This window comes from Puma concolor, chromosome A2 (assembly GCF_028749965.1).
Source record: "Puma concolor isolate L17-30 chromosome A2, mPumCon1.1.hap2, whole genome shotgun sequence".
Lineage (NCBI taxonomy): Eukaryota > Metazoa > Chordata > Mammalia > Carnivora > Felidae > Puma > Puma concolor.
Window position 1 is genome coordinate 107892025 of NC_141668.1, and position 24098 is coordinate 107916122.

The following is a 24098-nucleotide window of genomic DNA, read 5'->3' on the forward strand; positions in this document are numbered from 1 at the left end:
GATGGATGGGGCTGCAGACGGCTCTGGGTGCGCCGGGACTTTGTAACTGTGAACTCCAGTGTAGCTTATGATGGGAGAACCCAGGGAGGTCTTTGTGGACACTCGGCGGGGGGGTGGGGGGGGTGGGCAGCCTGCCTCTCTGCCCCCTGATGCCCGAGTTAAATGTTTTCTTTTCAGATTTGAGGAGAAGTTGCAAGCTGTCAGAATTTGTCATTTTTTCCTTGTGTTGGCAGCCCTTCCCTGGATCACGGGGAGTTGGTGCAAAGCAAACAGTTCACTGTGCTATTCGTGGACCTTGCAGGAGTGTTTTTGGGGAAGTCCCCTTCAGCACCCTCTGTGGGGCGGACCCGTTCCTTCCTCAAAAGACTGCAATATGTTTGTGCCTTCTTTTCCTTTCTCTGGCAGCAAGAGGAAGGTGTTAAAAACGTCATGGGGAGGGGTACTGTCCTTCTTAGGCTGGTCTCTTGAAAAACAAAGGCGCGCACTCTGTACTCAGGAGTTTTGGCACAGCGCACACTTTCTCCTGGCCCCGTGCACCTTGCACACGGCGGTGCTATCTCCTAAATGTCTGGTGCGGGTGTCCGAGCCCAGGGAGGGCTGTTACCCCATCTCCCTGTCTGCAAAGACCTCCCACCACACAGTTGTTCCTATGAAGTGTGTGTGGGGGGCTTGGTGGGGGAGAGGGGAAGAGGGGTTGGTGGAAGAGAGGGAGGAGGGGCTTGGTGGGGAGGCTCAGGGCTTTCTGGAAGGAGGAAGAGGAGAGGGGCTTTGTGGGGGAGGGGCTTGATTGGGAGGGGAGGGGCTTGGTGGAGGGAGGAAAGAGGAGGGGCTTGATGGGGAGTGGAGGGTCTTGGAGGGAGGAAAGAGGAGGGGCTGGGTGGGGGAGGGGCTAGATGGGGAGGGTCAGGGCTTCCTGGAAGGAGAAAGAGGAGAGAGGCTTCGTGGGGGAGGGGCTTGATGGGAGAGGGGAGGGGCTTGGTGGAGGGAGGAAAGAGGAGGGGCTGGGTGGGGGAGGGGCTTGGTGGGGAGGGGAGGGGCTTAGTGGAGGAAGAAAGAGAGGAGGGGCTTGCTGGGAGTAGAGGAAACCACAGTAGCTGAGGAAGGAGGGGCCACCCGAGCTGATCATGCCACTAGGAGAGTGCACGGGGGAGGACAGAGGACGTGCGAAGATGGGTTTGCGGGAGGGCAGGGGGTTGTGCCTCTTGGGACTTTTCTGTCCTATCCAACGGACTCAGTGCCCTTGAAATGTGTATATATTATATTTAAAAGGTAAACTTTAATTTAAAATTGAAGCACATGGTTAGAAAAGCTTTGTGTCCTAAATGTGCAGCCTGACCGTGGGCCGGTGGGCGTGACCACACGGGAGGCGGGGACAGTGCTCTCGCCCCACAGGCACCTGCTGTACCCCTGGAGACCCTCCCCCATCTGCCCCCTCTGAGGTTCGTCTGCCCCCCTCTGAGGTTCATGGCCTTTGCCCCTGAAGCAGGTGGACACCCGGGGTGACATAGTCTTTCTTGGTCCAACGTCACCTGTGGGGTCCTCGCTGCTTTGTGCTTTGAAAGGTGACAGTTGAGAGCTGCTTGCCTCCAGTCCCCCTGTGGGGATACAGCAAAGGACGGCGCTCGCCGGACCTGACTGGTTCTGTGCGTCTCCTGGGTGCCAGCCCATCCTCTGTCCTGTTCCTGCCTGATTGGGGCGCAGCAGAGTCGCGCTCCAAAGTGCGGTGATGCCCCCACCGCGAAGACACAACCTGCTTGGCTCCTCACAGGGAAGCTTTGCACATAGCACAGGCGTTACTGTAGGGGTGGCCATCGGTTTCTTCTAGTGAATTAAAATGTAGGTTATCTGCCGACTCGGATACTCTTATGATTACCAATTCTCGGTCACTTGTGATGCATTTGCAGGCTGGTCAGGATGAAACTGGTTCCGAATGGCTTGGATTTGAGACCGGCAGTTTTCTTGAGGAAATGGGTCCAGGAGCTGGGTGCAGTTACATCTTGGTCTTGGTCTTTCGAATGACCAGACAGTAAACACGTTTTTTTTTTTTAAAGCTGCTTAAGTTACATAATATATAATTGCCTTTATGCGATTAAATTGTATTTATGAGATTTTTTTCTCGTTCTTTAGCAAGCCATTGTCATCTTATTAAGCTACTGGATGATGTCTTTTTTTTTTTTTTCTCTCTCTCTCTTTGCAAAAACATTGGAGTCAGGAATCTGGTAGGGGCCCAGGCCAGGGGGTCTGTAGGGCTCGATTCTGGCCTTGTTCAGGTGCTTGGGGTCCTGCACACGACACTTTGCCTCTGAGGCCCCCAGCTGCCTCTCCTGGAAAGTGAGACCATCAGGGAGGTGCCAGGCCTCCCCACTTGGCCTGATCTGGTCACGCAGACCCAGGACAGGAGTGCGAGCTGGTCACTGAGCGAGTGTACCACAGTGGGCTTATGGGGGGCTCTTCCGCGCCCCCTTGAGAGGCATGACTGGGACATTGTTCCCACAATAGACTCCCCTGAGGTTTCTGGTCTCCAGCAAATGTTTGTAATCAGATGAATGCCGGGCAGTATTGTATTGTTTTAATTCCCTTCTGTGCTCTGTGTGCCCATCCCTTTGCATCGTCGCTGTCCTTGTTCAGAGGACTCTGTGGCCTCACGCCCCACCCAGAGGAGCATTTCCAGGCAAACCCGGGCAAGGAGCCCAGTTACCTGCCCACATGGCAGCCGCCGGGGCCCTGCCTGGAGGACCCTGTTCCCTCTGGGCTTGTGGGCAGGTCCTGCGTTGACCGTGGTTCTCTGCCAGCCCTGTTAGACCTTTGTTGGGGGCGCTGTGGCTCAATGTGCCCCCACCCCGAAATCCACAAGTTGAAGTCCTGACCCAGACCCTTGGAATGTGACTGTATCTGGAGACGGGGCCTAGAGAGAGGTGATCGAGGTTGAGTGACATGGCTGGAGTGATCCCACAGGACCAGTGGTCTTATAAGAAGAGGGGATCAGGACCCACACACACACGGAGGGACCACTGTGTGGACACGGGGAGCAGGTGGCTGTGGGCACCAAGGGGAGGGCACCAAGGGGAGGGGGGAATCTGGCCCTGCCATGCGTGGATTGCGGACTCGCACCCTCAGGGATGGGAGGTGATTCAGGTGCGGGGGTCTGCGGGACTTTTCTCCGACCGCCCAGCCGACTGTCATGGGGAGAGGGGCCTCCCTCTTGTCATCACTCTGCCCTCTGTTTATAACCAACGCTAGTGAACACAATTGAACTTTTATCTTTTCTCCATTCTATGTCATGGGGGGATAAAAACACCTGGTGTTTTATCGGTCGTAACACGACAGCCTAGGAGGTTTAGGCTGTAAAATAATAAAAGATGAAGAGAATATTGAAGATTCTGGAGGAAATTCCTGCCCTCCTCCCTCCGGGCTGCTGTTCTGTGCAGAGATTTGGGGACTTCGAGATTCTGTGCACTCGTGGGGCCGGTGGCAGGCCCTGCACCGGGGCATCTGTCTGTCCAGGCTGGCTCAGGGCATGAGGGAGCAGGGAGAGGGTCTGTGGGATTAGCATTTCGGGAGGAAGGGGCTGCAGCGTGATCTCAGTATGCGGCATTTCCTTCGTAAAGAATCGCCTTTGTGAAGAACGAAGGTAAACTTGGTTCTGCACAGCTTCTGTTGGAATCCACATGTGTGCCCTCAAGTGATTTTAGTTAATGAGGCAAGTTGTGCGTGAGGGCCTCTTAAGCCACCTGCCAGGTGAGTCGGTGGCCCACCTGGTTTTCTCTCCCTGTTGTCTTGCTTGACGTCTGTTGGTGGTGGGTGCGTTTATTTTGGGCACGTGGGTGCATTGATTTAATGCATCTTGGTTTTTTTTGTTTTTTTTTGTTTTTTTTTTTGAGAGAGAGGGCGGGGCGGGCAGAAGGGGAGAGAGAGAATCCCAAGCAGGCTCCAGGCTGTTAGCGTGGAGCCCAATATGGGGCTCAAGCTCAGGAACCCTGGGATCGTGACCGGAGCCAAAATCAAAAGCTGGATGCGCAGCGGACTGAGCTCCCCAGGCGCCCCGATTTAATGCATCTTAATAACTTGGTACTCGCGAGGTGATGCCCCCTTCTGGAACCTGGGCTTGAGAATTCTTGCATGCCGGCTTGAGGCCAGACTGGGGAGAATTTAGCTGTGGGCAGAATTACCTGGAGAGCAGGTAGGAAGAATGGCCAGAGAGAAGACCTAGCTGCCAGCTTCTACGGGCTTCTGTGGGCTTCTGCGGGCTTCTGCGGGCTTCTGTGGACTTCTGTGGGCTTCTGCGGGCTTCTCTGGGGTTCTGCAGGCTTCTCTGGGCTTCTGTGAACTTCTGTGGGCTTCTGCGGGCTTCTGGGGGGCTGGCTCACGTGGCCCAGCACTACTGGGATTGTCCAGGATTCCGAGAAGGTCAGCTCTACTTTAACTTTCCTCTGCGCCCTCGGATACACTTCTAGAGAGACCAGTGGGAAGTGTCCTGTTTTATGTGGCTTCGTGCAAAGCAAAATTTCGTAAGAACTGAGGACACCAAAAGCTGAGTTCATTGTTTTGTTGAGCCGATGGAAAGGAAACCATCTCTGGAAGGCGCCGGGAGAGACAAACTATAATTTCTTTCCCAGGACCTTCATTTCCAGAAGTAAACAGAGGGGTCAGGCCAGCCGTTACCGGACAGTCTCCCTCCCCGCGGAGAAGAGGCCTGACTGTCCTAGCCTGGGTCAGCCCTGTGGCGTTGGCCGGAGGACCCTGGTTCCCCAGACCTGGTTGTGTGTGAGCGTGCACAGACACACGTGCACAGACACACGTGCACACACCTTCTGTCACGTACACACACCAACGCTCACACCCACATTCCCATTCCTAGGGCACAGTGGCTCCCGAGTGTGAGCCCTGCCCCTCCCATCCTGCCTCTGTTCTGGTCACCTGTCCACCTGCTGGCTGGGGGACAGGTTTAGATACCATCTTGCGGTGTGGCCAGGTGTGGCCGGGCGCAGTCCTGTTTGTTTGTGGTCGTCCTTGGTTACCGTGACGGGGCCCCAAATACAGCTATGACACGGCCATAAGGTGGTTTGGAAGTGGGCCTCCCGCCACCTCTCTGGGGCTCTCTTAGTCACTGGTGGGGGTGCTGGTACGGCTGTCCTGCCCTGTCCCCCGTGGGCTCCTCCCCTCGCCCACGCTCCGGGTGTTTGTGGTGAGAAAGTGCAGTCGGGGACGTGGAGTTGGGACCTGGTGGCACCTGCCCACATTGCCCGGCGTCTCTGGGACTCACGCTTCACGCGTCGACGGGATGCCCACTGGCTGCCCAGGTTGCAGTGAGGGCCAGTGAGCGGAACCTGCCGACACGGCGCTTGGCCCTGCTGAACGTGAACGTGCACCTTTGCGGAGCCGTGGGTATCCCCGTGGGTGCTCCCTGGTGGCGGCAGCTGGGCCCCGTTCTCCTCCCTCTGCTCGCTTGGGCCCCCCTCCGGAGCAGGAAGGGGCTTCCCCAGACCCCCAGGGTGCCGCCTTGGCCTCCCTGTAATGCACCGGCTGTGCGCCCCGGGATCTGTGGGCGTCCTGCTGGAGGACCGCTCCCAGGAGCACAGCCACGTCGGTCCCCCAGCCTGTGGCAGGTGCTGCCAGTTTTGAGCTCTGACCGCGAGGCAAGACCGGCTCCTGCAGGGCCTGAGTACTGAGAAGCATCAGCTCCTTGGTGACGAGGAGGGCCAGGCCCACCCGGCAGCGGTCCCCACCGCCGTATTTTCTTTTTTTTTTTTAAAATTTTTTTTTTCAACATTTATTTATTTTTGGGACAGAGAGAGACAGAGCATGAACGGGGGAGGGGCAGAGAGAGAGGGAGACACAGAATCGGAAACAGGCTCCAGGCTCTGAGCCATCAGCCCAGAGCCTGACGCGGGGCTCGAACTCACGGACCGCGAGATCGTGACCTGGCTGAAGTCGGCCGCTTAACCGACTGCGCCACCCAGGCGCCCCCCACCGCCGTATTTTCTTTTGTGGAATGAAAATAGCAGGGGGCGCTGTGGGGCATGTGATCTGAGGTCGCAGTCAGTTGGGGACACAAAGCAGGTGAGCGAGCTGTGCCGTGGCTGACCCGACCTGACCCCCGGACAGCCGCCCGTGGCGTGGCAGCCTGATGTCTCCGTCCCCAGGGGCAGGCAGGCGGGCCCCAGGTCAGAGCGGCAGGTGCATGGCTGGCGGAGAGCCCGGTGCCTCTCTGGTCGGGCCGAAGAGCTGGAGGGAGCACCCGAGTGTCTAGGATATGCAAGGTGGGGGGGGCACCTCTTTCGTGGCTGCTGCCATCCCAGTGCCAGGCAGCGTGGCCCACGGGGGACCAGGCGTGCCCCCTGGGCCCTTCTACCACGGTTGTGCCGGGCCACAGTTCGCTGCCCTCCTCCGTCTTGTTCCAAGGGAGGGGACGCAGCCTGAACGCGCAGTCTGTTCTTACGTAGCTCCCTCCCACCCTGTGATGATCGGCTTGAGCCACGCCGGAGGAACACGTGCCCACTGCGTCCACTCAACAGCGGTCTTTGCCAAGTTAGGTGCTTGCGGTTCTTGACGTAAATATTACTGTTTTCTCTTTACCGGCAGGTGGCTTTCCCAGGCCACACCCTCTTCTGTGACCTGGTGCTTCTTGTGCAATTTTATTTGCAAACGCATTGTAGCTCTCAGATGTTTTGTGTTTGCGTTTTGTAACGTTTGTAACAGTGCGGCTGCGGCGGGAACAGACCTCGGTTGCGGCGGGTTGTAATCGCTTCTCTGGCCCAGAGGCTCTTTTCCGGGCATGAGCGTAGACTGGAGACGTGCAAAGGTTGAGCATCATTGCTTGTCTTGTTCTGAGCTGGGGAGCCCGCTCGCCCCTCCCCACCCCTGCTCACTCTCCAGGGAAGACTATGGTTTGTGCGGTTTGTGATGGGAGAGGAGAGGCCTCCTCTCCGACCTGTCTGACCTGCCCCCGTGGAGAATGGCAGAGCTCTCCAGAGTGGTCAGCCATGGATGGGGCTGCTGTGAGCATCAGGCCAGTCCGGAGCCTGCACTCATTCCCTGGGGGGACATGCTGGGGCCAGGTGGGCAATGTCCCCGCACCCCTGTGGCCTGGGGGACTTGTGGGGAGCAGCGGCTTCTGGACAGAATACTTGGTAGCTGCTGTTTTTAAGACTCACTCTTTTTTTTAAATGTTTATTTTTGAGAGAGAGAGAGAGCGAGTGAGCGAGCATGCACAAGTAGGGGAGGGACAGAGAGAGAGGGGGAAACACAGAATCCAATGCGGGCTCCAGGCTCTGAGCTGTCAGCACAGAGCTCGATGCCGGGCTCGAACTCACGAACCGTGAAATCATGACCTGAGCTGAAACTAATAGTCAAAGGCTTAACTGACTGGGCCCCCCAGGCGCCCGAGACTCCCGTTTCTGAGATTGAATAGACATTTTCCTTTTACTCACCCAGCAAATGCTTGCTTTCAGACTGTGAACAATGAGAAATAGTGAGTAGACTTTATTTTTTAGGACAGGTTTAGATTTACAGCAAAGGTAGATAGCCCTCTGCCCTCGTGATTTCCTTGTTAACCATCGTGCTGTAATGTGGCACATTTGTTACCCTTGATGAGCAGATACGGATACGTTTTATTAACCGCAGTCCATGGTTTACACATTGGTGGTGTGCGTTTTGTGGATCTGGACCACTGGGTCACACGCAACTACCTTCATAGTGTCACGCAGACCATTTTCACTAAAAATTTTCTGTGCTCTACTCCCCCCACCCCAACCCCGCACCTGCCCCGAGGGCAACCGCCCATCTCATTTCTGTCCCCACTGGTCTGCCTTTACCAGAATGTCCCAAGGTTGGAATTGTGCCACTGGCTTCGTTCTCTGGGTGATATGTCTTTGGGATTCCTCTGTGTCTTTTCATTTCTTTTTATTGCTGAACAAGTTCCCTGGCGTGGAATATAGGTAGTGATTTTTCTTTTTTTATGTTTATTTTTGAGAGAGAGAGAGCGAGCACATGAGTTAGGGGAGGGGCAGAGAGAGAGAGGGAGACACAGAATCCGAAGCAGGCTCCAGGCTCCGAGCTGTCAGCACAGAGCCCGACGCGGGGACGCGGGGGCTCGAACTAACGAACCGTGAGATCATGACCTGAATCGAAGTCAGACTCTTAATTGGCTGAGCCACCCAGGCGCCCCAGGTAGTGATTTTCCAAAGACAGGAGCCCCAATTCCTCTCAAGTCCTTGCCTCGCAAGTCCCCGTCGAGGGGAGCACTGGGTTGTGCAGGTGCTGCGTGGACAGTTCCACGCACAGACTTCACCTCCATGCTCCATGGGCTGGCTTGTCTGGCTGCCACCACCCTGTAGGGCCTGTCTAACGCCCCATATTTCCAGAGACTGTTTTTCTTCCTTTTCTTTTTGCTTTATGTTTATCTGTTCATGTATTCCCTCCCACACTCGTGAAACGTTGATACGTGTGTGTGTGAAGCTGAGGCCACACGTGTCACGGAGATGTGTTCCTGTTTCCGGAAGGTATCAGTCAGCGCAGGGACGCTGGCCATTGGGTGGGCGGATCTGGGCATCGAGAGGCTGTGTGTGGGGAGGGGTTGCGGGTGGGGGGCGTGGATGTCAGGAGACAGAGCCCTGCCCCAGACGAGCATATGAGTCAGCATTGGAGCGATGGATGTTCCAGACAAACCAGTGACCGTGTGTCATGTTCCTTGAGGAACTGAAGATAAGCAAGGGGGTTATAAATAGTCTTCACGGCCAGAGCCAAGGTCATGCTGCCACCCACTCCAGGCCGCAGGGACAATGAGTCAGATCCCTGGGGTCTGTGCACATTTCTACTTTGAGGATGGGGTGGGGGGCAGTCCCAGGGCCCCGGGGGGCAGCGGCTCACGAGGGGCCGATTCCTGCTTGCAGGTGCCAGGATCCTGGCCTCGCAGGACTGCACGACAGGTATCATCCTCTCACCTGTCTGCCCAGGGTGGTTCGTGCTCCCGGAGCAGGAGAGCCTGCCCCGTGCTGGCCTGTTCTGAGCACCCCAGCTCTTCCCGCCTCCTCTGCTCCGAGAAGGAGGTCGGGCCCCAGAGCAACTCAAGGCAAGAGTTCTAGAAAAGGTAGTTCATTTTGGAAAGCATATGAGCGCGAGGTATAGCCGTCGGTGTGGCGGCGGCCTGAAGACCACCAGACAGGGCCCCCACCTCCTCGTTGTGGCCCCAATCCCCATGCTGCACAGTGGGGAGGGCCCCCTTCCGGCTCCTGAGCTCCTAGCCTGGGAGTCCGCTGCGTGTTTGAAATTGCAGAGGAGATTCTGTGGGAGCAGGGGGTGCTGCTCCGGAGGGGAGGCTCCATGCTTTTTATGACGTTCTCTAAAAGGAGCTGGACCTCGTAAAAGTGAGGAAAAATCTGGACTTTCTTAACTACAGGTCTTGTCTTTGATGCTGCAGCTTTGTGGCCGTGAGCGGGGTCCGATGGGCTCAGCCTCGGGGGCCGTGCCCGGGCTGACGTTCCGTGGAGTTTTCCCGGGAGCCCGTCCACTTACCCTGTTTCTTCCCATTTCCGGGGGTGACTCACCACAGGTACACGTGGAACAGGTGGGTCCTCGGTGTCTCCCGGGGCCCCGGGCTTGTCATGCGGGACTGTCTCTTTCTTCATGTGGGGCGTTCTTTGGGGCTGTCAGGCTCCCCGTGGACCTCAGACAGGACCTGCTCTCCTCACAGAGCCTCTGCACAGACCCCTGGCCTCAGGCCATTTGCACGCTTTCCAGGCTCGCCCTTGTAACATCTGCCTTTCAGATCTCCAGACGTCAGGGGTTCCTGTGCTCAGCCTGGGTTTCCTGGTCTGTGACAGAAGATACCTTAGTCCATTTTCTTAGTGATAGAATGTGGGCCACAATGTGTCCGTGTCACAGAGCGTTTGTATGGGTCATGGTGCTGTGACACCAGTGTCATAGGATGTGTGTGTGTCATGGTGCCCATGTGGCCAGGCGTCTGTGTGTGTCACGGTGCTGTGGCACTCGTGTCACAGGGTGTCTGGGTCACGGTGCTGTGGCACTTGTGTCACAGGGTGTCTGTGTGGGTCACGGTGCCGTGGCACTCGTGTCACAGGGCGTCTGTGTGTATCATGGTGCTGTGGCACCTGTGTCAAAGGGCGTCTGTGTGGAAAGGAAACCAGGATAGAAGGTGCACACCTTGTCAGCAAGGAGGGCAGCAGGAATCCATGGGGGTCGCGTGCGTCGTGGGAAGTCACGCGGGGTGTGGGCTGTGGGAGGGCGGCAGGAATCTGCAGGGGATGCGTGTCATGGGAAATCATGTGGGGTGCGGGCGGTGGCTGGGGGCACGGCCTGAGCCACGGTGGCCTGGCTGACGCTCCCACCAGGATAGGAAAGAATGACCCTGGCCATCCGGTCTGTCTGCTTCCCGCCTGGACGGCCCCCGGGGAGCCCGGTCGGCTGGCCCCCAACCAGCGGAGGCACCGCTGGTTCTCCAGGTAGCCGAGGTCTCGTGATGGGAGAGGCGGTCAGGCTCTCTGTTTGAAGTGTTTCTGCAGACGAGCGTGGGCACACCGACCACGTGTGTGCACGGGTACACACGGGCACAGAACGCTTTGGTGATTGCAAGCACCGGACCACCTGGAGAGCCGCACCACCTTGCACGGGACTCCACCTCTCTCTGCACGTGGGACGCTGTCCCCTTCCTCGCGGGTCGCCGCGAGGAGCAGGGGGAATAGTGCGTGGAACGTCTGGGCACAGGCTGTGGCACGTGGAAAAGACACAGGGAGGGCAAGCGCCTTTTTTGCTGTTCAGCGAATGCGGGAGGGCAGTAAAGGTCTTTCGGTTTGTTTGTTTTTGACCATTGTTCCTTTGCCATCTGGCCGGGGAGAACTGGTTTGATCAGTTCCAGACCGTTCCATCTGCTAGTGAGGGGTGGAGGTGCCTGGATGGACACGCAGGGGACTCGCGTCCCCGGAGCCTGCTGGGAGATGTCGAGGGTGCCCGCATTGGGCACGGTGGTGGGTGATTACTGGCGGTCCAGGCAGGGTGCTGTTGGGTGTTTCCCTCCCGGTCATTGCCTTCCATGTCCCTCCAGGGGAGCGGACTCACGCCAGTGCGGGAACGGACCTCGACTCTCTCCGGGTGCAGCTGTGGCTCTCGCCAGCACACGCTGGAGTCCCAGCAGGCGGGTACTCCTCGCAGGGCCAGGGTTCCTGGAAGTACACGGCGGCCTCGGTCCAGGGAGGGCCCCAACAGCCAGCGTGGCTCCTCGGCGTCTGAGGTGCTGCGTCCCCGCCTTGCGGTGGCCACGTGCCGCAGGCCTCCAGGGCAGCGCCAGGCTCGGCTTAGGAGGCAGGTGCCAGCCCTCACCTGGCTCACACAGCGGTGGTTTTTGCTGGGCTGTTGTGGTTTCTCGTGCTGCAGGAGGGGCCGTGCAGAATAGCTTCTGAAATTGGAGCTCGCTGTTTACCGAGCTCACGTGGCCGGACTTCTCTGTGTTTAATTAAAGTGAAGACGGTGGCTGGTTTCTGTAGCAGGTGACCTTAGGTGTCAGGTTGCGCACACTGAGGCCAGAGTTGCCACACTGGGTTCTGTTGGTGGCACCTGCGTGTGCGTGCGGGTTACGGGGTGTGTGTGTGCGCGTTGGGACGCAGTTCGGTGTGGTTTGTGTAAACTCACAGGGGCAGAGGAAGAGCTGATGGGTGGAGATGAGCACAAGGGCCGAGTGACTGTTGAGCACATGCTGCCTGTGTCACACTGCCTACCCGTGGCCGTGACGGATTCTCCGAAAGGTACTGGATTGTTTCAGAAAAAACGCCCACCAAAAGGGACAGCTGGAAGTTTGAGATGGATGAGAGGAGATCCGCTTGAATGATACGGCCTTTATTTTATTGCAGGATTAGCTACCAGTGACACACAGTCAAGCTTTCCACCTGTCAAATATCGGGAGGGGGCTTTGTATAGCAGAGTCGCTGGAGGTCCTGGGATGGCCCGGCCTCTCTCGCCGGCTCCAGTCCACCTCGGGCTCCGTGTGGCTTTCTTGTCTTCCCCTCAGTACGTGCGGGTCTGTGGTCAGCTGTGGATCATCCCTGCCCACAGACTAGTTCCATGCTGCAGGACGCCTCAGAAGCACAGACTCGGCATGGCAGGGTCTTAGCTGAGCGACGCCTCTGTTTTCCGGAAGTCGCGAAATCTAGGACGCGTGTGCACGCACGGCCGTGTCTGGACCCACGGCTGCCGCGCCTGTGCATCTCACACGAGCGTGTTTCACCGGGGCCGTGATGGAATAACTTCCTTCAGGCAGCAGAGTGTTGCGAACGTCCTTGTTCTTTCATGCTCGGATCTTACAGGGAAACGTCTCAGGAGTCCTGTTGGGTAGTAGTCCACATCTTTTTTTTTTTTTTTTTTTAAGTTTATTTATTTTGAGTGCATGAGCTGGGGAGAGACAGAGAGAGAGGGAGAGAATCCCAAGCAGCCTTCACGCTGTCAGCGCAGAGCCTGACGCAGTTCCCAAACCCACGAACCATGAGATCATGATGTGAGCCGAGATCAAGAGTCGGACGCCCACCTGACTGAGCCCCCTGCCCTCGCAGGGAACAAGTGATCCTGGTTGAAGAGGGGCCTCCCAGCGCAGACCCCCAGCTAGCATCTGAGATAACAAAGTGATCCGCAGTGAGAAGGAGCACAGAGGAGGCCTCACCCCTGACCCGGATACCGCACCTGCCTGGGTGATGACCTGTGTGCCCCCCAGATTCCTGTCCATCTGGAACCCGGGATGTGGCTGAGTTTGCGGACGTGGGGAAGTCAGCCTGAAGCCATGTCGTCAAGAGCAGAGCAGGGGATGTGGTCGCAGGCCACGGGAGAGGTCGGGGGACGGCAGCCCCAGGAGCCCCAAGAGGCTGGAAGGAGGCCTCCGAGCGGCTGCTGGCAGCGCAGTGCACGCGCCCTCCACCCCTCGTGTGTTGCCCAGCGCTCCTGGGCTCTCCCTGCTCTTGGCCACAGCCCTGTGCTGGGGCCATCGTGGGGGACAGGTGCACTCTGTGGCTCTGGGCATGGCTGGCCATGACTGTCTGGGCCCTGCTGCGGACCCCATGGACGTTGTGGGCATGCAGAGGAGCAGGGAAGGTGTTTGAAGGAGGAACAGTGGTTCAGAACTTGGGGACTCAGCCTTCCAGAGCTTTCCGGGGGAGGCCAGCCAAGCCCCTGCGTCTGCCGGGGCCTGGACGGGCATTAAGTTGGCCTGAGTGTGCCATGGGGTGGGGGGGAGGGGCCCTCTTGCATTGACCTTTGCCCCCAGCCTCCGTCTGCACCTGTTGGCTGAGCCTCCCCCCAGTACCGCCCTGGGGCCATCTCTGCACCTGGCACAGATTTCTCCGGGAAACCGAGGCCCCGCCCCTTTCCAACCACAGGCCAGACTTTGGTCCGCACTTTGCTTTGATTTCACTGTTCCCTCCTGCACCTAATGTTACATCCGGGCCTTTGGTGTTTTCCAGCTGGCCAGGGAGCATTTGCCTGCATTACCGGGCAAGGCGGCCTTGTGTGCGCCTCCCTCGTGGGAACTGCCAGTGGGCGACCGGGAGCCTCGGTTCACAGACCCTTAGAGAAGGAGGGATGAGCCTCCAGGAATTCAGGAGCCCCCCTACCCATGCTGAGCCTCACACAATGAGCCCGTGCTGATAAGCAGGGCTGACCTAGATGTTGCTGGTGGCCAGGCGGCAGGTGGCAGGTGGAGGGACATGCAGCAGGGGACACGTTGACTTGGTGTCCGCTTACCTCCAGGGGGGAGTGCAGAGCCTGGCTGATGATTAACACCCACGCTGGCTGCAGGCCGGTCACACCAGCCAAGGCTTGTCTGTGTCTGTTCCCGTCCAGCATGTGACACTGGCGTCCCTCACGTCCACTGCCAGAGGTGTGGGACACACGGGCACGGGCCACTGACTGCATTGTGGGCTTTGCTGCTTCCGGTGCCCAGCAGCCCTGGCCCTCGGGGCCGACGGGTCCCCGTTCTTCGGTGAATGAGTGTCCCCACTTCCCCAGGCTGGAATCTGCCACGGAGAAGAAGGTCAGGTTGAGTGGCCTTTCTTTTGCAGCATGGATTCTATAGCAGCCACAGACTCCGAATGTGGGGGGACCCTGGAAGGCAGTGGCTGAGTGGGATTGGGGTGGAAATAGCGGTGTGTCACTTGAAGGAGGGCTGACCGCTGACTGGTTTAATACCCCGAGTTAGGACCCCGTGAGTGTCGGCAGAGACATCTTTGTGCCATCGTGGCACTTTGTGCCATTAAGTGCCATCGATGGCACTTAAGTGACCAGAGTGCGGTTTTACCTTTGAGAGGGGTAATTACTACCAAAAACGCACACAACAGCATCGCCCCCCCCAGAGCCGTGTGGGTCTCTGCGGGAGAGGGACCCTGGCCGCCAGCCTGGGGAGCCCAGCGTTCTGGAATCCGATTCCTCCCAGGGTTCTATGTGACTGGGGTCTCTACCTCCTGTTTCCTTAGCCATAGAAGCGGGTGTCGGGCTGGCTGGGGTGGTGTCTGTGGTGTCCCGGCCGAGCTGGGAACGTCTCTGTTCAGAGAGCCAGGGGCCCGGGACAGGTACCTTCCTGGGGTCACTGCACGTGTCTCTGAGGTTTGGGGAGGTCGCTCCGTGTGTTTGGGGTGCGTGTGTGGGTGAAGGCCACCAGGCAGCGGGCAGTTCTGGCCTCCCCGCCGGGCTCACTTGCTCACTCTCCTGGTGCACTTCCCGCGGCTTTTCCTTTGAGTTATTAGGAAACGGTTCCATCAAGAGAAAGGTTTTGTCCCGTCGCAGTCTGAGGCCCGCCTGTGCAGACAGAACAACGAAGATGCCACATGGCTGCTGGGCCCCTGCCGGTTTCTGAGAAGCTTCTCCACCGGGCTCACACGTTGCTTCCCGGCGGTGGGGACCGGGCACAGCCCCCTCGCCGGCTGTCACCCGCGTGTCCAGCTGCGTGGTGAGGGCGGTGGCCCGTCGCCGGATTGAACGGAGTCTGGATGGCAGACTCCCGAGGACCGGTGCAGATGTGGGGCTGGATCCCTTTGTGAGAGCAGTCAGCGTTGTGACTTGGGGCCGCGATGTCACTTTCTGATCTTGGCAGCAGACTTTACGTAAAAGCCCTTACTAAAGGAAAAAAAAAACCCAAACCTGAAACTTTGTTAGTGGCCTTTGAGGAGTGTTAGGGGGCTAACTCTTCCTGAAAATTGGTAAATAAAGAGAAACAAGCTTTTTTTTTTTTATTTTTCAAAGAGAGAGAGAAAGAAGGAGAGAGAGAGAGAGAGAGAGAATCCCAGGCAGGCCGGAAATCAAAAGTCGGTTGCTTAACCGACTGGGCCACCCAGGCGCCCTGAGAAACCAGCTTTTAACCTTCTTTTGTTGCACAAGCTGTACCTCAGGGTTAAAAATAGATAAAGAGGGAAAGCTTGGTTTTTTTGTTTTTTTTCACAAAGAGGGAAAGTTTTGTTTTAGGAGAAATGCTGGCCAGCAGATGTCCAGAAAGTGACCGAGTTAAAATATGCCCAGTTGCAATAACTGAGCGGCCCTGACCCTCTGTGACCTCCTGGGTCACAAAAGGAAGCTGCTAGGGTCATGTGCCTCATCGGGGGAAGTTGGCCAGGCACGTGGCCCTGGCAGAAACCAGACCAGAACCACACCGAGCCCAGGCCCATCCGCAGCATACAGGAAGCATGGGGCCAGGCGATACGGAGAAGTTCCCGTCGGGTCAGCAGAATCCAGGGTGGGGAAGTTCTGCTGGGCAGAAAGCACGTGGTCACCTCCAAAAAACTTGCCAGAGGAGGAAGCACCTCTGTTGTTAAGGAAGCGAAGAGACGTTAGATAAACATGGTCAGGCTTTATTTGGAGCTGGATTCCCACAATCTGACTGTAAAAAAAAAAACAAAAAACAAAAACAAAACTTGTAAGACAGGGAAATGGGAATGTTGATTCATTGTGTGGTGGCATTAAGGAATTATTGTTAATGTTAGAGGCATTTTGTGGTTGTATTTGAAAAACTCAGGGGTGCCTGGGTGGCTCCGTCGGTTAAGCGTCTGACTCTCGATTTCGGCTCAGGTTCATGATGTCACAGTTCGTGGGTTCGAGCCCTGCGTTGGGCTCTGTGCTGACCGTGTGGAGCCTGCTTGGGATTCTCTCTCTCTGTCTCTCTCTGCCCCTTTCCCCAGCTCATGATCTCTCTAAAATAAAAAACAAAAACCAGCTTCTGAGAACGCTTACTGAAACATTTACAGAGGAGGTGATGTGATGTGTGGGGCCAGCCTTACAACGGTGCAGGGAGGGGTGCAGGTGGGCGTGGGGGGTGCTCTTGGGGGTGAGCAGGTGGCCCCTGGAACTCAGGAGTCCGGCCAGGATGTGGCTTAAGTGTGAGCACGGAGGTCAGGGCTGGCCCGGACCTCTTCCCCCTTACTGGTAGGAATTGCCCCCCAGTGTTTCTGTTGTCGTGTGTGACCTAATGGCTTAGGCTTGCCCCTGAGTCATCAGTGTGGCATTCCGGACAGATGGACAGACGGGCTGGTGACATCTGGAAAGACGAGTCTGCTTGGTGAAGTGTTTCACTGCAAACCTGCTGAGTTCATCAGCACATGACACAGGGTTGATAACTGTTTTCTGAAATGGCAATGTTTGGTTCATTTATGCCTTGTTTAAAGCAATTATTCCTCATAAAGAATAGGGGTCGTTTCAGAGTAGCCAAGGGTGTTCTCATTCTGTTCCCCCAGAAGACCATCTAGTTCCCTCCCCAGAGGTTAACTTTAATAAGATTTGCTGGTGGAAGAGATGGGGCCAAGGCGCATGCATTGAGTGGGGGGAAGATTTGGACTCAGTGTGACAGAGAAGTTTGGGAAATTCAGAGTTAAAAATGGGCTTGGATGTGATGAGGTAGCGAGCTGTCTTTCCTTGGGGGTATTCAAGTAGAGTCTGCAGTGGTCCTTCCTAAGGTGATTGGGGTCTGCAACACTGACAGCAAGGAATGCTTCAGTCGAGCCAGCATTGCATTTGGTAACATGATTTTTCATGCAAACCGAGCAGGGCACAGAGTATTCAGGTCCGTGGGCTGCAATGTGTGATCCCACATCGGCAGCCTCATTGTCAAGGTGGGAGATTAGGGGCCCGTATTCTCTGCTCCACTACAGCTGAGTGAGCCATTCCGGGGGTGGGGGGAGTCCCCAGATCTTTTTTAACATTTTATTTATTTTGAGAGAGTGAGAGAGATTGTGCGAGTGGGGGAGGGGACAGAGAGAGGGAGAGAGAATCCCAAGCAGGCTCCGCGTCAGAGCCCGGGTGCGATCTCCTGAACTGTGAGCATCCTCGGTGGAAAGAGACAGGGTCACACGCTTGGAAATACGACTGGAGTAGACCGTGGTCGTGATTTGTTCTGTAATGTTATCGTGACAGATTTACTCTGTCAGATTTACTCTGTCAGATTAACATTTACTCTGTTAGAATGGGGACATTTGGGGCGCTTGGGGGCTCAATCGGTTAAGCGTGGGACTCTTGGTTTTGGCTCAGGTCATGATCTCATGGTTTGTGAGTTCCAGCCCTGCATCGGGCTCCACGCTGACAGCACAGAGCCTGCTTGGGTCTCTCTCTCTCTCTCTCTCTCTCTCTGTCCCTCCCCCCCCAATAAATCAATACAAAAAATGGGAAAGAAATGGGGACATTTTCCTGCTATTTCTTTTGTGAGTCCAAGACTCCCCATCTACGGGTTCTCATAGATTCAGCTGTGGTCGAACCGTCTCATTTGCAGATTTTGTGTCTGCGGATTTGCAGCCTTGCTGGAATGAGTTTGTAATCCCGAATCCACAGTCCCTGTGCGTTTGTGGACACCCACGGACCCACGCAGGACGGGGACCATGGGAGCTGCCCCCCTAGCCGGAGCTGCCCCCCTAGCCTGCCCCCCCCCCCCCAGCTCAGGGGACCCCGGGAGGTGCTTCGTCAGCTGAACACCTGCCCCCGGCAAGCGATGCTCAGTGCACGTGGTCTTGCACGTCGGTGCTCTCTGTTAGTGCTCCCCCAGTTGAAAATGCCCGCCTGCAGTGCTGCAGGGTCTAGCACTCCAGGCCCAGGAGAGCTGTCGGGTGTTCACGCTGACTTTGTAGGACAGCATGATCCGGAATAGCAAGAATTGAATGCACTGATGGGGTAGTGATCGGGGGTCCTCAGACGGCTCCATTGTTAAGTCGTCACCTGCGAACTTCCTGTACCCCTGGCTTGCCTGTCAATGCAGACCCTAGCCCGCTTTTGCTGCCTCCCTTCGCGCCTGGGGTGGGCAGTTCTCTTGACTTTTTGGGGGTGCTAGGAAAGAGAGAAGTAGACTGTCCTTGTGCAGAAAGGTTCTCTGGGACCCTGGGTCCCAGCCCTGCCGCGCGTTAACCCTGTGCCTCCCCCTGCCCGGCCTGGGCCTCTGCTCTCTCTGGGGGCAGTGGGGGTGGGAGGGTCCTCAGCTCAGGGGATGCTGTGCCGGCTCGGTAGGACGTAGGTGGCCTCTGGGCTGGGCATGCACACGGGATGGCGACAGGTGCTTGTGTATCCCGCACTGTTTGCTTCACACAGTCAGACCTGCCATTTAACACGATCAGGGGTTGTGGGTGGTTGCTGGATCAGAATGTCTGTTGACTTGCGGAATCCTACACTTGAGCACATACTTGCGTCTGAGACAGACAGCCGTCCCCGTCTGGCTCTGTCTCCATCTGACAGCCTGGGGTTCCCCTGCCCTGAAATTCCCCGTTCGGCCTCCGCAGAGCGTTCGTTGTGAAAGCTTCACCAGACTTACGGGACGGCCTACCCACACCCGAGCCCTGGCTCTGCCCCGCCCTGCAGCTGCCCTGCGGGCCCGATGGAGCCCAGACACGGATCCCCACCTTCCAGGAGCAGCACGTCTTTGGCTTCTGAGGCTCACATGTGGTCGGTTTGTGCAGTGACGGCAGCCAGTACATCTGGCCAGGGCAGGCTCGGGGGCCGGCATGGTGGGCTCTCGGTCCACCTGCAGGGTGATGGGGGATGTGGTCCAGGATTGAAGGGCCTGGCTCCGGGTGCCCAGCCGGAGGCACTGCACTGCCCGTGTCTATCTTCCGGAACGGAAGGAATGACCAGCCAGGTAAGGATTACTGAAGGCTAGTAGGGCAGTCTTGGGATGGCTTTATTTAAATTACTTAAAAATGTTTTTATCACTGAAATACAGTTGACAGGGGCGCCTGGGTGGCTCAGTGGGTTAAGCGTCTGACTTGGGCTCAGGTCATGATCTTGCGGTCTGTGAGTTCGAGCCCCGCGTCGGGCTCTGTGCTGACAGCTCGGAGCTTGGAGCCTGCTTCGGATTCTCTGTCTCTGTCTCTCTCTGCACCTCCCACCGCTCACACTGTGTCTCTCTCTTTCTCAAAAATACATAAACATTAAAAAAAAAAAGACATAGAGTTGACATGCAAGGTTATATTGATTTCAGGTGTATAGTGTAGTGATGGGACAGTTGTATATGTTACGCACACAGCACTGACCGTGGTAAGCATTGGTACCACCTGTCATGATACCACATTATCACAGTACCATTGACTGTATTCCCTATGCTATCCCTGTGACTTGTTCATTCCGTAACCGGAAGCCTGCGTCTCCTCTTTCTCTTCCATCTGGAGCCCATCGGTTTGTTCTCTATATTTATGGGTCTGTTCCTGCTTTCTGTTGGTTCATTTGCTTTGCTTTTTAGATGCCACATAGTGAGTGAAGTCATACGGTATTTGTCTTCCTCTGTCTGACTTATTTCCCTTAGCGCAATGCTCTCTAGCTCGATGCACGTTGTTGCAAAGTGTCCCTCTTTTTTATGGCAGAGAAATATTCCATTGTGTGTGTACTACAGTCTCCTATATCCATTCGTCTATTGATGGACACTTGGGCTGCGTCTGTATCTTGGCTGGTGTAAGTAACACTGCAGTAAGCAAAGGGGTGCACACAGCTCTTCCAATCATTGTTTTGCTGTATCCATTGAGAGGAGCATATCCAAAATATGTGAAGAACTTAATGCAACTCATCACCGAAACGCCAAATAATTTGATTAAAAAATGGGCAGGGGTCTGAACAGATATTTCGCTAAAGAAGACCTCCCGACGCCAACAGACACATGAAAAGATGTTCAGCATCACTCATCATCAGGGAGATGCAGATCAAAACCACGATGAGACAGCACCTCACAGCTGTCAGCGTGGCTAAAATGAATGACTCAGGAAAGAACAGGTGTTGGCGAGGATGCGGAGAAAGGGGAGCCCTCGTACACTTCTGGTGGGAACGCAGACTGGTGCAGCCGCTCTGGACAGTCGTATGGGGGTTCCTCCGAAAATTAAAAATGGAACTACCACGTGATCCAGTAATTGCACTACTGGGTATTTACTCAAAGAAAGTGACTTCATTCATTCGGTTCTTGGAGGGCAAGACAGGGCTCAAGTCTAATCTGCAAACTGCCGTGTGGCTGTCACTATGGCTCCCGCCAAGACTCACCTGCCATTTTCTTGCTTTTTTTGTTTTGTTTTTTGAGAGAGAGAGAGAGAGAGAGAGAGTGAGCGAGCATAAGTGAGCAAGGCGCAGAGAGACAGAGAATCCCAGGAGGGGCAGAGAGAGAGGGGTGATCACCCTGAGGCAGCCACTAAGGACGCTGAAAAGTTGTAAACCGTAAGGGGCTGATCACAGTGCCACTTGCGAGTGACAAATTTTGGGGCCCAAATGACATTCAGGCACAGAGGAAATTGTGCTCCTGCTGGATGCCATGCAGCTGTTGAAAACTACTTTGTAGGAGAAAATTTGAGGATTATATCATGTCATATCATGTACTATATTGTATCCTATCATATATGTATTGTATATCATGTATATCATATCATATTATATGTTGTGTATCCTATCACATTGTATTAATTATATCATTGCATTAATTATATCATATATTATAAACTTTCAGGTCCAGCATGTGCTGGACACATGACCTTCCTGAGTACAGAAAAGAGAGAAAAACCATTGTGGGAGGCACAGCTGGTCTAAACGGCCTCACTGGCCCATGAAGCATTCCCAGATCAAAGCCCTGTGTTTAGAGGACACCTCTGAAAATATAATAGTCACCATTTTATCATTTAAAAAAAAATTTTTTTTAACGTTTATTTATTTTTGAGACAGAGAGAGACAGAGCATGAGTGGGGGAGGGGCAGAGAGAGAGGGAGACACAGAATCGGAAGCAGGCTCCAGGCTCCGAGCTGTCAGCACAGAGCCCGACACGGGGCTCGAACTCACGGACCGTGAGATCATGACCTGAGCTGAAGTCGGATGCTTAACCGACCAAGCCACCCAGGCGCCCCCATTTTATCATTTTTAAAAAAAGTTTATTTACTTATTTGGAGAGAGCGAGAGCAGGGAGGGGCAGAGAGAGAGAGGCTCTCAGCACAGAGCAGGGCTTGAACTCATGAACTACGAGGTCATGACCTGAGCTGAATCAAGAGTCGGACACTCAACCAATGGAGCCACCCAGGCGCCCCGTCCATTTGACTATTTTTTAAGTGACCCCCATTTAAAAACTTACCATTTTTAAGTTGTGCTTGGCCAAGGTCCAGGTGAGTGTCACATTGTCTGCCTGTGTGGGTAGACTGGGCCTGGGCACCGACCTTGGGGATCTGAGGCTTTCACGGATGAGCCTTGTGTCCTTGGTCAGGTCGGGTTGGGTTGGTGCCGGGAACTTGACTTCCTCACAGGGACAAGAGGGAACAGCATTTCAGTGAGGAATTACGATTCCTCAAGCACACGAAGCTTGCCCAGCAGGTCACGTTCTGTATGTGTTGGGTAGGTTGACCCCATTTTGTGGGTAGGTTTTGTGGGTAGGGGTTGATCCAAGGAGACTACTCTCCTGATGTGACCTGTGTTCTCTGGATTATTGGATGGTGCCACCTTCTCACTCGTCTGACTCTTAGCTGTCAGAGGAGCGATCGGAAAGGAGATCTCACTGCAAAAGCAAGCGCAGGTTAGAAAAGGCAGCAGGTAGTTTTGGGCCAGCTTCCCTGTTTATGGGCTGCTGGGAGCACCCTGGGTGAATGTCCTTCCCCTTTTCGCAGACGAGGATCCCAGTGGACTGGCTCGCCCGGTTGAGCCAAGAACGTCCTGTCTGTAGAGACCAGGCTGGGTTTTGAGCCCAGCTTTACCCACCGAAGGCACTTCCCCAGGGTCACTGGGGAAGCAACTGGACGCGACTGGAAGCGAGAGGCGCCCTTTTACAGTGAAGAGCCCAAAACCTTGGGGATGGTTTTTGAAATGGTAACTTGGTAAATGGCAATTTCAGGTGGTCATTTGAAGGAATTTCCCTGGAAATTAGGAAATTAGGAAGTTCCCTGAAGATTAGGAAATCTGGTATCTTCACTGGTAGGAAAGCATGAAGGGGAATGGAGTTTGAGCTTGGTTTTGGGCAGCCGTTAATTTAGGGACGTTGGATACTGTGATTTGTAAGAAATACAGATTTGGTCTTTGTCCCCATTTTCAGCACAGCGCCCCAAACCCTTGGGGTTTCTTAAGTGGAGGAGCAGATAGGTGGCTCTTACTGTGCTAAGGAGGTAAAGCACCTGAGGGTGGGGAGTGGTGGCTAGGGAGACCGCCCACATGGTTACAGGGGCGGAGCTGTCGGCCCCACCCCCTGACCCCGGGAGGAGGGGCTGCAGGGGGACCGCCCACGTGGTTATAGGGGTGGAGCTGTCTGTGCCACACCCTGACCACGGGAGCCCCACCCCCTGACCCCTGGAGGAGGGGCTGCAGGGAGACTGCCCACGAGGGGTGGAGCTTTAGGCCCCACCCCCTGACCTCGGGAGGAGGGGCTGCAGCGGGACCAACCACGTGGTTACAGGGGCGGGGCTATCAGTCCTATCCCATCACCACGGGAGGAGGGGCTGCAGGGGCTATCAGCCCCACCCCTTGACCTCGGGAGGAGGGGCTGGCAGGGGACCACCCACGTGGTTACAGGGGCGGGGCTATTGGTCCTATTCCCCCCCCCCCCCCACCTCGGGAGGAGGGGCTGCAGGGAGACCGCCCACATGGTCACAGGGGCGGAGCCGTCGGCCCCACCTCCTGGTCTCGGGAGGAGGGGCTGCAGGTTGGATCAATCACCAATGGCCGATGATTTCATCAATCATGCTCCTGTAATGAAACCCCCATAAAACCCAACAGACAAGGTCCCTAGAACCTCCGGGTTGGTGAGCACGTGGAGATGGGGGGACAGCGGGCCCTGGGGCGGCAGGGAGCTTGGTGCCCCCTCCCTAACCATGCCCTGGGCGGCTCTCCCTTTCCTCTGTTCCTGACTTAATGGTTTTACAATAGACCAGGGATCTAGTGAACGATCAAACCCAGTTTTCTTTTTTTTCTCATCTTCCTGGAGAATTTCTTGTTAAAAATTTAGCAGCAACTAAATGAAAGTGGAGGAATACTGTCGTGTCAGGTGGGTCGTGGCCTGTGGGTCGTGCACTGTGGGTCCTGTGGGTGTGGCTTGCCCACGTGCACCACGGCTCTGGTCCTTGGACCCCCTTCCATCCCCCTCCTCAGCCACGGGACCAGGTCCTGTGGGCACCCACCCTTCTCTCAGGTCCTCTGGGTCGCCCTGGCCCCAGTAGCCCTTGTGCTCCTTCCCCTGCTCCTGGCGTCCGTGGCGGGCCTCGGTGATGAGATTACAACATGGATAAAGCTGATGCTATGGGCGCTTACCGCCTGCCAGGCACAGTGCTGAGCTCTCTCTCTGGGCGGGGTCTCATCCGACGGCTCCACGCTTAGGCATGTTCAGTGACTGGCCCCAGAGGGCAAGTGGGGAAACCGAGGCTTCCAGTGGTCACCCGATGCCATCACTGTCCTCACAGGAGGGGGATGCACGCTTGGCACCCGCTGGAGCAACTCCTATCCACACAGCTGGTGGCACTGGGTTCCCACCCGCACCATCTGTGGTCAGGTGCGCCCCCTTTGGTGAACCTTGCTGACGCCGCCAGCAAGGGGTTCTGAAAACCTCTTCAGAACACATCTAGGACCCTGTTTGTCACCCCTTTTCAGAGACTTCTGCAGGACTTCTCCTGACCCAGGAAATGCTCTGGCTGGGTTCAGGCACCAGAAAC

The 24098-nt window shown here is 56.0% G+C and overlaps 1 protein-coding gene across 12 annotated transcripts in view; it reads left to right on the forward strand.

The window, feature by feature from the left end:
• TNS3 (tensin 3) overlaps window positions 1-24098 on the forward strand; it is a 218932-nt gene that overhangs the window by 62708 nt on the left and 132126 nt on the right. Inside the window, exon 1 of one of the 12 annotated variants that reach the window (XM_086697135.1) lies at window positions 17692-19090. The exons of 8 other annotated variants lie outside the window; for them this stretch is intronic. In XM_086697135.1, the coding sequence (XP_086553261.1) occupies window positions 18830-19090 (261 nt within the window). In that variant the 5' untranslated portion in view covers window positions 17692-18829. Of the gene's footprint in view, window positions 1-17691; window positions 19091-19816; window positions 19900-24098 lie in introns of those variants that run through there. 3 more of the 12 variants (XM_086697144.1, XM_086697133.1, XM_086697146.1) reach the window with 3 other exon arrangements.